At 31.3% G+C, this 15,606-nt stretch overlaps 1 protein-coding gene across 1 annotated transcript in view; it reads right to left on the bottom strand.

The window, feature by feature from the left end:
- Positions 1-5,913: 5,913 nt before the first annotated feature.
- Gca (grancalcin) overlaps positions 5,914-15,606 on the bottom strand; it is an 18,886-nt gene continuing 9,193 nt past the window's right edge. Inside the window, exons 4-8 of the mRNA XM_015479257.2 lie at positions 12,983-13,026; positions 12,547-12,694; positions 9,331-9,444; positions 8,970-9,028; positions 5,914-8,308 (exon numbers count right to left, since the gene is read on the bottom strand). Coding sequence (XP_015334743.1) covers positions 8,282-8,308; positions 8,970-9,028; positions 9,331-9,444; positions 12,547-12,694; positions 12,983-13,026 — 392 coding nt within the window. The 3' untranslated portion in view covers positions 5,914-8,281. The remainder of the gene's footprint in view (positions 8,309-8,969; positions 9,029-9,330; positions 9,445-12,546; positions 12,695-12,982; positions 13,027-15,606) is intronic.

Genomic DNA, 15,606 nt, shown 5'->3' with positions numbered 1-15,606 from the left:
AAAATGTTACTGTTTCTAGACACATTTTTTGAGTAAAATAAATATGTCTATCATGTGAGTTCAAAGAGGAACTTGGAAGACATTATGACATGGGACAGTGGTCCTCAAAGTGTGGTTCTTAAACTAGTAGTACTAGCATCACCAGAGAACTTATTAAAAATGCATATTCTTAGACCCTACCCGAAATCCACTAATCAGAAAATTTGGGGCTGGCATTTGGCAATCACCTTTGAAAAAGCTCTCATCCACATGATCCTCAGGCACATTAAAAATCTGAGATTAGTTGGGCATGGTGGCTCTTGCCTCTTATCCAAGAGACTCAGAAGACTGATGCATGAGGATCACAAGTTTGAGGGCAGTCTCAACAACTTAGAGAAACCCCATCTCAAAATTTAAAAAAAGGACTGGGGATATAGCTAAGTGTTAAAACACCACTGTGTTGAATACCCAGTACCCCCCAAAATTAGTTCACCATGCAGAAGAACAAGCATAGGCTCTGCAATCAGACCAAATGAATCTCAACAGGAACACTTTCACTAATATGCCCTGTGACCCTAAGCAAATTAATAACCTCCCTGAATCCTTTTCCTGAATCTGTAAAAAATGAGATAGTGGTATCTGCCTCACAAAATCTTAAGGAAATGAGATAAAATATAGTAAAGTGCCTGGCACACAGTAGGTGCTCAAAAAATGCTAGAATCTTTGTTTCTTACCCAAAAAACATGACATTGAAAACAATCAGGAAAAAACAGGTAATTTTCCACAAATTAGCTTCTGCATAACATATTAGTTACATCGCTAACTAAATGTTACCAAGACTAATATTTTTGATTCAGAAAAACCTAAATGTAGCTATTATCTCTCTTAATTGTATTTTGCACTAGTAGGTTTATAGCTTTAAAGTAATACCATTTACAACAATAATAGTGGGAGTATGACTCTCGTTTTTAAAAACATATCTACTCTGAATCAATGTTAAACACCAAGTATGCAAAGGTGATATGTCCAATTCAGTACTACCAGAATGTATTCTATAAAGGCTGGCACACTGTGGAAGTCCATCCTTGGACATGTTATAGTTCACAGATGTATATTTGAACATGTATTTACAGAATGCAATTTTGAAAGTAAATGTGCTTTCTATTTTTACAGAAAATAGAATTTTGCAGTTGTAATGATTATTTCCAGACCCGCTTCCTCATTGCAAGATACATTATACATATCTTAGGCTGCCTAAACTCTCATGTAGAATGGTAGACATGGCAAGGGGCTCAATGCAGTAAACCTGAATTCAAATCCTATCTTCTCTAGTTATTCCTGAGATAAATTCCCAGTGATCCCCAGTATCCAAAAGTACAAATTGGACTTAGCATGTCATTCCTTGAAGGTATGTGTTGAGGATCCTCTGAATTTATATGTGGAAGTGCTATAAAACACACAAATTACAGGACAACTGTAAGATCCTGTGACTTGTGCATCACAAAGAGAGTGGTTTTATGGCATTAGTGCAAGAGCAGCACTTAACCTCTTCTCTTGCTGGTTCCTTAACCCCACACTCAACACACTTAACACTCTGTAACAAAAATCTGAAGGTGACTTTCACCCACACCCCAAAGATCTCATTGCTAATAACAAGAGAATATCAGTGTCAGGGAATCTTCCTCTGCTTTCGTATCCCTATAGTTGTCAAATATTGCCTTTTTCCAACATCCTTAAAACACATTTGCATTTCAGTTGTTTTCTATGTATGCAAGTAGCTCTCTCTCTCATTTCTCAAGTGTTTAATTCAAAACAACTTTCTTGTGGTTATATTTAACTTATGATCAAGTGATGTTAGCATTTTTAAAACCTAGAAGGATCGTGTTTTAACTACTTTATAAAGTATTAGATATTGTGATGGATGAGTGCGCAAGTTTAGAACAATTCATTACCTTCTCTTGTGGCACACTTTGTTTTGATGTATAATATAGAAAAGAAAATTTACAGAAGACATGAATTATTAATACTTGGGAGCGTGAAACGAGATTACTGCAAGGCTTATTTATATAGACTAAGTGGAGGTTGAGATGACCAGTCAGATGTTATTTTAAACAATTGTTATTACTATGAATATAAGCACAAAACACGTATATAAATGCAGTGTGCACAAAACACTATACTCAACTGACCAATTACACTGCTCTAGCAATCAAAATTAAACTTTTAAATAGAAAATTATAAAAATGGCCTCAACAAAATATTTTGAAAAGTGGAATTATTAACATGGTTATTCTTGAAAAGCTAATGTCAAAAATGAGATGAATGACTAAATTGCACTCATGACAACTTCTATTAATTCATATTTTGAAAAACGTGATATAATTTGGGACACCTGTGGTTTCAAAACACTGTATGATTAATATATATTCTATGGACTTCCTCTATTTTGGTATTGTTTTAAAATTCACAACTGTGAAACATCACAACTGTGAACATTTTAACTGTATTATTTTTCACTATTACATGTGTTAAGTATTTGAATACATAAGAAATGTACTCAAATGTAGTCATCATTCTTATTGAAGAGTAAACTCAAGGATAAGTTATCTTATAATTAACTCCTTCACAGAGTCGCCTCAAATGCCCTTATAGTTAAAATACCATTGAAATGATATGACACCCTTCTTCCAAATGTAAAAGAAATTAAGTAAAAATATTGCAGAACCCCTAGTTATCTCCTAGGCACCTACTGATTTTAATTAAAGGCACATTACATCTTTTTACCTGATATTTTCATTTCATAATTTTGGTAATAAAATGTATTATATCAGAATGTTTGCAAGTTAAAGAATAATGTATTTCAAAAAAAGAATGTGTGTCAGTCATCTCATATAAAGAAGCTCACTCACATCTGGTTAAGTAATACTTTGGAATGCTTTAAACTAAATGAAACAAACTACCAAAACACATACTACTTTGTAGTCTTTATGCACATAATGTAGCATGAAATCATGATGCTTTTGAAATATTCTGTGCAGAAATATTTATTTTTTAGCAAATATTTTCTTCAAAGATTGGTATGTGGTATTGACAGTGTAATCTACTTGCACAACTAGTTTTGCAATAACCTTCTACAAATAACTGTAAATAAGAAAAATGTAAATTTTATGTAAAAATGGTTGCAAATTTTTGGTAGCTAAAAGAGGTGTACAAGTTGTATTGAAAATATAGTATATATACATAATTTAAGAATGAAGCATATACTTTCTGATCTATTTATACACAAAAATTCAAGAATTTGTAAAAGAAATTATTTTGGGGAAAAAGAAAGAAAATCTCATTAGCTAGATAGGATACTTTTATTAGAAAAGCCAACTATTTCCAACATTTCACAAAGTACTAGATATAGGCATGGTGGTGCTGATGTATTTCACAAAATCACAAAATTGTAACAGTGCTAGAGTTTTGCTGAGCTCCATTAGGATACTAACTAGTAAGCTGGACTGAGTGGTACCAAACTTTAAACCTAAAGTTAAAGAAATATTTATATAAATGTTTTTAAACATTTAACTTACTACCCCTCAAGACCACTGTAATAATTAACAAAAAGATGAACTGTTTACTTAAAATTCCTAATGGCTAAACAGGCTTTAAGTTATATGTAAAACAACCTTTTATAAATGTATCCTTGATGCATTTTTAAATAAGAATGAAAGTAACCAGATAATATTTTCTTTTGTCTAAGCTTCATATTTTCTTAATTCATTCTCTAGTTGCTCTACTACTATTTAAGAAAACAAAAATTATCTTGAAAGAAAACTTTCAAATGAAATGTGTTGGTTAAAATGTGGCATGTACTAAGCTAAGGACGGTTTAGTCTTGTTTAGTAGCTTAGATTCCTCACCCTTCATTTATAAGATTTTAAACACCATGAGAACATTTGCCTATGTAATGAATGAAAAATTAGCCAAATTCAAGTAGCAGATACAAGGGGGGCTGATCAGAACACAAGTATCTTAGCGTTAAAAGGCTAAATATCTTCAAACATTTCTGTAAGATTAATTATCTCTTGCCATAAGATAAATTTGAGGGTCCTGCATTTAGATAACTATGGGAAAATTAAATATACATTTAAAAGTCCAGTAAATCTTATGATCATTATTAAATGACTTATAATTTTGAAAACAATATGGATCTTTAATCAATGTTTCTGGAACTTTCATATTCACACTATTCAGGCTATCCTTTGAAATTTCAGCGATCATATCAACATAAAATTTGATTAAATAATACAACCAACTAAAATACAAATGACTATATGCATGTATCTATATATCTATATATACATATATACACATTTATGTTTTTATGCTTAAGGGAAAAGGTTGGAATTCCTCCCAAATGTATCAGAACCCGGAACTAATCATTCCTGGCAATACATGCCTCTGAATATAGCTATTTAATGATGTCTAGACCAGTTCTTCTTGGTCCCTGTAAGCTTCCCAAATTGCCACCATCTCTTGATGTCACAGAAGTGGCAACCTGAAAATATAACTAGCACATAGGCAAAGGCCCTATCTACTTTTTAACTAGAGCACATCGTAATGATATAGAAGTGCTACCTAGGTTTACTTGCTATATATTCTGATATACAGAAGCAAACCTGAGTTTTGAACACATGCAAAATAATACACAAAGCACATTGCAAGCTACCTGGATAAAAGGGATATTAAATATATAATAAAGCTCTTTTCTTTATATGCCAGAAAAATATGTTTTAAAACAAGTAGAAAGAGACATGGCAGGAAACAATCAAAAGCACAGATTTTTCTGACAGTTTCCCCTGAGTTTCCCAGTATTTTTCTGGAAGGTAGTTTTGTGCTCAGTACTCTAAATCACAGGAAATTTCTAATTTAATATTTGTATATATGTGATGATTTGATCTTATTCTAGATGATAAATCATCTGAACAATATTCATTTAAAACTTCAGGCCTGGGATAGAGCTCAGTTGTAGAGCACTCATCAAGTATGTGCAAGGCCCTGAGTTCAATCTCCAGCACTGCACACACAAAATGTACAATTAAAACATTGTCTACACTGTAAGTTCTAAATATTTTATATGTATCATCTAATATTATGTGTATACTCTAGACATACTATTAGATAATACCTTAGCATCACGCATTCATTTGAAAATGCTTAATTTACCATGAAATGATTAACAATAAAAATGGGATCTCTTAATACAAATTTCAAAGTAATAAAATACCCCCAGTTGCACTTTAAAGTTTAAGGGAAATTATGTGCTAACATGAAAGAAGTCTTGGATTCTATTCCAACAGATTTAATTTCAAGATTTTTAATAAAGTTATTCCTATTGATTCCAAATAATACTGTCATAAACAAAATAAAACATCATTTTTAAGGTTGTCAAAACACAAAGGAGCATAGAAAAGCACATTTCTGACAAATAATATTTATTTTGTTTGTCCAGTTTAGTAATGCCGTAAGATTACAAATAAACTTGATTTGTATATTTTAAATAAATAATCACAAAATTATTTTGTTATTTTTTAAATTGCACAGTTTAAACTACCTTAATAAAATCTACTTTCTTTCAGGGTAAATGCCTTTTCTGGAAATAAATATATAACTTGACTACATTTTTTGTTACTTTTTTTTGGATGCATGCTTAAAAAGATTAAATGAGCACAGTCCTTGAAATTACAATCAAAATGGACCAAATGAAAATTCCCATAGTATTGACTTCCCCTTGATGTAATTTAAAATGTGTGAACTGCCACTCAAAATAGAAGTGCAATACCTGACATTTAACCATTTGGCAGTCTTTTAGATATAGGTGAATTAACGCACTGTTGTTTGAACTGAAGCATAATACTATATATGTAATAAATTTTGTATGATACAAAACTTTACAGCAAGCTATTTGAATGTTTATTAAAAAAATTCTCAAAATGACATGGAAACATGTTTACTGTATAAATAAAAGCACTTATACATTAAGAGTGTACATTATTCAGTAATTTACATCATCACAATTGGGGTATAAGTTAACCAATACAAACTATCACACACTATTTACATTGCAATTGTGTCCATCATAAAACAAAAAAGATATCTGTTCACATTAATTATGTTAACAGCATCAAAAAAGTGAACTGCATTTCTATACAAAAATCCTGATAAAAGATTCTCTCTGCCTAATGTGTTTATAAGATTGTTAATTTGATTATAATATAAAAGCATTGCCTGATGATGAAGCTAGATCAGAATGGAATATAGGTTTTGCTAGAAAAAAGGGTTCTGTGGTCAACATTTTGGAATAACCAGAGTCAAACCATGATAATTTGACATAACCATATGTACCTATGTATATTTTCATATGCTAATGTATGTTATTAAACTCCCTGAAGATGAGAATTTCCAATTATGTTTGGCCATGGAAACTTCGCATCTCTCAACACCAAATTGCATAGAAGCATCTTTAAAAAAGAATGAGTTAGGGAATTGTGTGAAGAGTTCTAATACAAGGGTCATTTGGCAGAACCTTTATGAACAATAGTGTATGTTAAATTCAAAGTTTTACCCCAACTGTGAGCCTCCAAGTTAGGAAGACTATCATAACTGACCACAGAACAGCATACTAACTTGATAATGTATCACCTATAAGTTAAGGTTCCAAGTTCCTGGGTTATATCATTACCATTATTCAACATGAATGATCACACTATCTGGTTTCTTTTTCCTGCAACTTTTAAAATTATACTTCTGTATTGTTATGACTCAGGTAATGTCCTCTCACATTAATAAATATATGTCCATGAAAAATAAAATAACAGCCAGAGGACAAAACTATACGGATTATTTTTGACCCATTCTTATCAAACTAAGTGAATTTGACAGCAAATTATAAAAAACTATCAATGTCAAATAACTATACATTTCTTCCTTTCTATGATTTTTAAAAGTAAAAGGTGATTTTCTATTCATTTATAAGAGGGTTTTTTCCAAGATGGACTACCACCCATCTTCCATCCTTTACAAAATATGGAGTTTTTAAAAAACTGTATGTTAATTTGGTCACCAGCCAGACTAAAATTATATCAGTTTATAGTCACCTTCAGGCTGGAAGATTTTCAGATAAAGTGTGAGAAAAACATGTGGTTTATTAATTCTTCATTAAGAAAGACTTAGGTTGTTTGCCAAGAAAGAAACTACACTAATTATGACAGCTTATGCCAGGGATCTCAATGTTAAGAAATTGGTGACTCTGCTTTATAATTTCTGTGGTAAAACCACCAAGAAATGTTGTTGTGGTGTCTCCTATACCCAATAACCCATATTACAAAGATATACAGAATAGTTATTGATTTGCTAATATTAAAGCCACTTGCTAATGTAGTCAAATAAGCCAAACTTACAACTTTGTAATATCTAAATAGAGGTATAGCTTACTTGATTTAGAACTTTATAAACAGTTAACTAATAATAGCAACTCAGTTTAACAACAAATTTAAAAGTTGACCATTTCTCAAAAATGTGTCATTCCCCCAATCTAGACTTAAGAGAAAAATGAAATTTCAGGTTATGTATGTTTTCACTAATGAAATACAAGGCAGAAGGAAAATCTGGTTTTTAAAGAACTTTTTATTTCACAGTAGACAGTAAAATATATTGAAGAAAAATATGCAGTGCAAAAAAATTTTAAAAAGGAAAAGCAATGCCTACTGTAGTTTTTTCTATAGATTCAAATTAGGGTACATTTGTAGTAACTGCAATTTTCTTCTTCATAGGCAAAAACATAAAAGGTTATGTTTTTTGATTATGTGATGGCACAAAATCCCTTCTAGCTGACCCTCAAACACCTACCTCTACAAATATAATTCAAAAGTGTAATCTGTATCTCATATAAGTATAAATTTATCTAAGCTTTAGTCACTTGGCTTCTTTACATAATCTTACATAATTTCATTAGTACATTCCTCTAGGTTTTCACTGTTAAAAATTAAGGGTAAGACGTTTTGACACCAATTAATTCTGTGCCAATATCCTACAATAGTGTGCAGATATTTGCAAAATGATAACTTTTGAAAAAAAAACTATCTATCTCTATCTTTTCTTGCTTTGAACTATGGATTAAAGAAAAACACATAGTTAGGGAAAATATTAAACAAGTAGGATCACAAGAAGTACCCAAAGTTTTAATTTAAGTTAGTCCAGTTCACTTCTTCCAAGCAAATGAATTCACAGTATTTCTTCTGCTTTCAAATACAAGGCATTCAAATTACCATGGTCCCCTGCAAAAACTAATTATATAAGTAAAATTATCATATGGCAACAATAAAATGCTTTTTAATTGATTACATTGCTTTAACAGATTTTTCATAACAGGAAATGTTTAAGAGTTTCTTAAGGTTTGTAATTGAAGCCAGTATATACTAGTAAGGTATTGCTGATTCTATGATTTATATCAGTAAATATAAAAAAGCAGAACCACAACCCTGAAACATGAAAGCACACGTGAACTATCACTTCCCAATAGCTTCAATTAAAAAAAAAAAACACAAAACTAGAATCATGTTAACAGTAAACATTTGAAATGAGGAAGGAACAGCTTTATAATTTGTCAGAAATTAAAATATCCCATCTCTCTGAGAATTAAGATCTGCCAAAATAAACTACTCTTTATGGAAATGACAGTTTTTAACCCTTAAAGATTATTTGGAAGATAAACTGACCAAAAACCGGTCATGAAATTTTAAAGTACATTTAGGTTTAAAAAATGAAGAAAAATTGGTATTTGTAGTAATTTTTAATGTTATCTATGCATTCAGCTGATAAATAAAAGAAACAATATGGTATATAAAATGAATTACTTCCCACATTTATACCCTAAATCACTTACTGTTTTTGACAACTAAGAACACATTTAGAACACAGTAGCAAAGTGGCAAGCAAGATACTTACGTCATCATAAATTAAGTTCACACACCCTTGTTGCAAGTGGTCTCTTCTCCTAAAGAAATCTTTACACAAAAAATACTTTTAATATTATAATTTAAAATCTATAATTTCAAATATATAATGTCTCCAAGTACAAAGACTGAATAATTTCATATTTGATTAAATCTAAAGTGATTTAATATTCCAAGCAACTGAGAGATGAAGGAAACTCCAAAACTGAGCTAAAACAATTTTCAACATTTTTATTACTAAATATTGAAAACTTAAAACTAATTAGATGTAATAGTAAATAGGTAACATAGAAAGGGTGGACATGTTATAAGGAAACAGCATAATACTGAATCAATTTTTAAATGGTCAGTACCTGTCAATGCTCGAAGCTTCACACAGCAAGCAACGTAATCATCAAAGAAAATTCTGCCATTCTTACTATAACGTTTAGCAATAGCAGTTAACGTTTGAGGACTCAGCCTATAGCCTAAAAAAACAGATCAGTAAAGTATAATTTCTAAAACTAAACAGCAAAAGAACACAGCAACATTGCCTTTTCATTAATGAAGTCATAACATAGATTAACTTTCAAAAGTCATTCCACGAAAAAATATTAAAAATAAAGCACATTAATATTAAAAAAGAATCAAAGGCTTCATTATTAACACTACTAAAGAATACACAAACATAATTCTATTCTCACTCAGTAATAAAGTAAAAGCTAAGGAAAAAAATAATTACCTTTTTTTTAAATGTATTTTGATTTTGATATGTATAGGTGTTTTTCCTAGATTTTAACCTTTCAATATTTCAGTTCTGTTTTTATAGTTCCTAATGAATATCAAAGCAAACTAGGTTCAGTGGTCCACAAACTTGTAATCCCAGCTACTCAGGAGGCCGAGGAAGGAGAAACACAAATTAAAAGCCTGGGCAAACTAGAGAGGTCCTGTCTCAAAACAAATGACTGGGGATGTAGCTCAGAGATTAAGACCTTGCTCAGCATATGCCAGGTCTGGTTCAATCTCCAGTAATGAAAGAAATGAAAGAATATCAAAGCAAAGATTCTTAGTGATCTTTTCTATCAATCAAATCCTACATTTCCCATTGACTCTTTTTTAATTTGTTCTTATTAAATTTACATGACAGTGAGTATATTTTGACACTTACATTGAGTATAACTTATTCTAATTAGGATCCAATTCTTGCGGTTGTATATGATGTGGAAGTTTCACTGATCATGTATTCATATATGAATATAGGAAAGTTATGTCTGATTCATTCTACTGTGTTTCCTATTCCCATCACCCTTCCTTGGGGAACAAAATGCTTACTCCAAAGCAGAAAAGAGCTGTGGATATAGCTCAGTGGTAGAACACCTGCCTAGAAATCCTGAGGCCCTAGTCCCTGCCACTCCCAAAATAACCTAAAGTGTTATTCTTCCTTGTCTTCCAAACTTTGTTTCGTCACACTTTTTTACTATTTCTTTGGTTCTTTATTCCAGTCTTGTTGTCTCCAAAATTCTTTCTGTGTACTCCTACCATCAAAATGTTTCTGATCATTCACCTCCAGTATCTTTGTGTTCTTAAATTCTATACATATATTTTTTTTTTCCAAGAAGACACTTATAAACCATTTTTATTATTAATTATAGGGAAGTAAGGAAAACAGCATATTTACATATATGTTTACAAACATTTCTATAAGAAGATTTATTTCTTTTCAAATTATTTTTAATTTGACAAGATCCAAAATGATTTGTCATGTACAGTGAAATCTGATGCCTTTAAAAACTTATTTCTTCCCTTTACCCTTTTCCTTAAATTCAATGCTCTTTTTTTTTTCTCATTCCACATTTTTTTTTTCTCATTCCACATTGGTGCATTATAAAATTCAATACTCTTACAGGCTATCTAAATTGGTAGTGACATTTGGAAGGACAATGAACTAACTCAGTGTGGTATGATTGATTGCAAAGCTGCTCTGTTAGGAGGTAAATATCTGTGGCAGATGAAGTATTCATTCTCTGGTATCTTCAGCCATGATATTCAAAAATGGAGACTGGAGCTCAGGTGATTTAATACCCTACCCAGCAGACCTGTGTATGAGCACAATAACAGTGTTGGGCACATTCTCCCATCGTGATGTTCTAGCATGATTTAGGGGCTCCTCCCTCCAAATTATCACTAAACTTCTTCCTTCCAATTTTCCTTCTCTTTTCTGTTTTCCCCTTCTCTTTCTTTGAAACATATTGGGAAAAAAACTCCTATAAGTATGCAGTTAGCTTATATTATTAATTAACACCCGTAGCTTTAGCATATATTACTGTTTGACTACTTAACCTTTTACAATATACATAAAAACTGAAATTTTAAAATAATGAGATGAAAACCAGAAATGTTAATTAATATGTTATACTTGCTATACCCCTAGGATGGTCCTTCAAATTTAATGAGATGCACCAATGTAAGAAGAGAATGTTCCATCTGCAGTTGTAATAATGTGTAACATAGGAAACTTGTTAAAAAATATAAAATGAGAGAAATAGCAAAACATGCAAACTACTATAGTTTTATGAAAATGCATTTTGAGTACAATCTGGATAGGTACTGATAAAATTCCTAAAATTTTCCCATAGTACTCTCAGCAATATCATTTGAATATTTCAGTCCACTTCTTTCTTACATTTAACTGTCCACTTGAATGCTTAGAAAATGTTCTTTTAGTCTAAAGATTATATTAATTTTCTAACATTTTCCTGAATAAAAGACCCAGTTTAATCCATTAGGTATTAAGGCTCTATTAATGAACTATACATTGTTATATGGCCAGTACTGTCCCTAATAAATAAATTATCTATTTAAAACATAAAACAAAAATATCACTAGTTTGAGTTCTTTAAATTGTATTTCAGATAAGTCCCTGTACATTAAGTCCAGATGTTAATTTTCAAAAAGTTAATTTTCATACAAACATTTTGATTAGAAATAATTACAAATAAAAGTACAGGGTAAGAAAAATAAAGTTTCTTAAAACTGAATTAACTGTAAACAAATTTAGCAACTTTGTGTATTTTTCTCTTTCAAAAGCAGACCATGAAAGAGCCTTAGCTTATTAGAAATTATAATGAAATAAAGTTACATTCTTTCAAAATATTCTAAAATGCCATCTCCCATCTTGAGGTATATTGTTACATTTTTGTGTTTTATTACGTAAGTGAAGAAGGGGAAAAGCATGGTTTTGGGTGCTGAAAAATTAAACTCTGATATAGAAATTTGTGATTGAGATTAATTTTGTTCCCAAATTACGTATACTTCTCAAATAACAAAAGAATACAAGTGGTGAGTATTAACCATTGAAGAATAAATTTAAACATACCCAAGAAATTTAGAATAAAATGGAAGATCAACATTTAGGAAAAATCATAGTTAATATAATTTTGACGTTGTTAGTCAGAATTTACCTGCAACTTTACTTCAACTAGAGAACTCTAGTGAAAAATATAGCCCTCATTACGGTAGTAAACTGAGAATTAAGATTCATATGTTCAAAGATGACCTGTACAGACTTGACAGAATTTTAATATTCTTACCCATAATAGCAATGGCTTGACTCAGCTCATGATGCTCTACTGTGCCACTTCGGTCTTGATCAATGGTCATAAAGTTCTGTTTCCAGGCATTAAGAGCTGCCCAAAGCTCCTTGAATTCATTAAACCCCATTTTTCCTGTGTAATCTCTCTAATAGTTTTGTTAATAAAAATAAGTTTTGGGATCTGAGAAAATGAACCTGACCCAAACTCTGTATCATTGGCTAAAAAATAAGTATGCATCTACAAAGGTAGTCTAAATCAGCATATGAATAGTTTTCTGCATAAAAACATAAATGTCTATAGACAGCTAACAGGATCTCAAAAATATTTTTAAATTCTAGTTTACTAATTGGTTGTCATTTAAAACTAACAATGGGCTTAATATTCATAAAGTAATAACTATATTCTAGTTTTTTCTATTTTCATTCAAGGATACATCCAACATGGCAATCATAATTCTGCAGGTTTCCAAACTGAAGGCTGAAAGACAGTGAATATTTAACTGAAGTCTGCTCAATTTTGTCTATGTAAAATTATGACAATCTTTATTTCCAAAAGAAAATATTTTAAAATTGCCCCAAATACACAATCACCATAATTAACAACCTTTTTTGAATGTTCAGCATTTGTAGGAAAAAAAAAAGGCAAAAAAATTACTGTCTTCAAATTACTCGTCTCATGAGGGATAAGCAATTGCAAAATAATGAAAAATTATAGAGCTATAGGTGTCACAGGTATTTAAAGCACATGGCTTTGCCTGGGGCCTAGAGACAGGAAGGGCTTCAGTCTTCCAATACAAATGCTGACTAGGCTTTAAGTAGAAGCTTGACTTATACTCAGAAATCACAAAGTGTAAAAGATTTAAGAGTACTCATAAGTAGCATATGAGTACCTCAGAAAAACAAATAAGAGCCAGATACTAACCTCTTCAATACCATTCAAAAGACTAATTAAGGTCACTGAAGAATTTTAAGAAGCAAAAGAGAAATTCTATATTTTCCATTTTAAGGACTTTAGCTTACAATGAATAGACTCTAAAGTGAGATGATACAGAGGGAGGAAAAGTATTTGGTGGCTTATTTCAATGACCAAGGAAGAAGGAAATGAGCCTCTGAGCTAAAGCCACTGTCCCCCTTTCCCACTGCAAGGGGGAGGGGAGAAGAAAGGAAGAAGAAACCAACACAAACTATCTTAAAGTCAGGGCTTATTAGACATAGTAACACTTTCACACTGATAGTACTAGAAAGAGCCCACTAGATAAACTTCAATTTTTCTAATCCTTATCACAATTTCATTCAACCACTATGCTGATTTATTTTGAGAAGAATTACATCACCACTGTTCACTTAGTCCTACAAAAATCTTACTAGAAACTCGTTAATATGAATGAGTAAGTGGATAAATAATTTTTAAAATTAATTTCACTTTATGCTACTTGATGACATATTTTTAAAGTTTTAAAAAGAAAATTACACCAGCTAAATTTTAGACTAAGGATAAATTATAAAATATTCTACAAGTTACAAGAGATGATTTTCATGAAACATTTAATAAAAACTGCCTGTGCTAAAGTTATTGGTAACAGTGTTTTTGAATTGACAACTCAATGCTGAATGAGAACTCACTATGAATTAGGTAGTGAAAGTTATGTGATTTCACATAAACCAAATGCATAACAGTCTTAATTTTTCAAATAAAGAAACCAAGGCCCAGAAAGATAGATTCCCATGTTCAGAGCTAACAAATAGAAGAATCAGGACTAAAGTCAATGTTCCTTCATATAAAAACTACTGGAGGGGAGTTGTTAATATTAAAAATTTCTGAAATGGTATTCCACCTTTTGGCCAAGTAAATAATATCCATTTTGCTTTAAAATTAACTTGACATACATTCACAAAGTGGGAGAATCAGAATGGGTAATAATACATGGCCAAAATTAAACAGACAACTAAGCACATCTTCAATCTGAGAATATAATCATGTATGTAAGGTTAAAACATTTTTGACAAAGAGTAGAGAGAATTTTAATTCAAGAAAATTGATAGGTTTTTACTTCCTCCCCACAACCCAATAGAATGGACAGCTATTTTAAAATATAAAAATCTATAGAGAAAAAGAGAATGAGAGAGGAAACAACAGGAAAATACATTGTAAGTTATAAAGTCAAAGGACATGAATTAAGTAATGTTTACTCAAAAAGAGAAAAGCTCAGAAGCAACTTAGTTACCTTAGGAAAGACTCCAAGTGTAATAAATTGAATTGGCAGTACTTCTGAAAACATGAGTGAAGGTAGAAATACAAACAGAATTGTGTAACGTCCACATAGGAGAATTTAAAGCCCCCAATCACCTCCTTGTCTCTATTTGGTTAGATAGCTCTGACTCCTAAACCTAGCAGAATTTGGTTCTCTGGAGAATTCTCTGGACTGTAGTATATCAGGCACAGCTGGGATGGGATATCTACTAAACACAAGGCAATTAATTGAATATTTACAAAAGTTTTGAGAACCCTGTGGACTCCATTTCGTCTCCCTTGCAGTCAGAAGAAAAACTGGATAATCATCCCCAAAGGAAATCACTAAAGATACCAACACTCAAACTTACACAACAGAACTGCCCAAATGAAAAACCATGCACTGAAGCCCATGATCAAAATTTAACCATGATGTCAGGACTTATGATCAGCATTTTAGCAAAACATGAGCAACAAAAGTATCATCAAGCACCTGAGAAAAGACATGAAAGATAACCAAACAAACAAACTGGGGATATAAAAACAATCTGTAAGAAATAACAGGCACAGGGAAAGAAAAAACTCAAGGATTTTAATAGTCTTTGAGAGAGTTAAAAAATTATAGTCAAAACAAAAGACTCAATAGAAGTTTTAGAAAATAAAGTTGAGGACATTTCCCAAACAGTGTAAGAATAAAAGAGGGCTGGGGATACAGCTCAGTTGGTAGAACGCTTGCCTTGCATGCACAAAGCCCTGGGTTCAATCCCCAGCACCACATACACACACACACACACACAAAAAAAAAAAAAAAAAAAAAAAAAAAAAAAG

The sequence above is a fragment of the Marmota marmota genome, unplaced genomic scaffold (genome assembly GCF_001458135.2).
Source record: "Marmota marmota marmota unplaced genomic scaffold, marMar, whole genome shotgun sequence".
Taxonomy (NCBI): Eukaryota; Metazoa; Chordata; class Mammalia; order Rodentia; family Sciuridae; genus Marmota; species Marmota marmota.
Note: the sequence above shows the minus strand (reverse complement) of the source record. Positions and strands in the feature narration are given on the sequence as shown.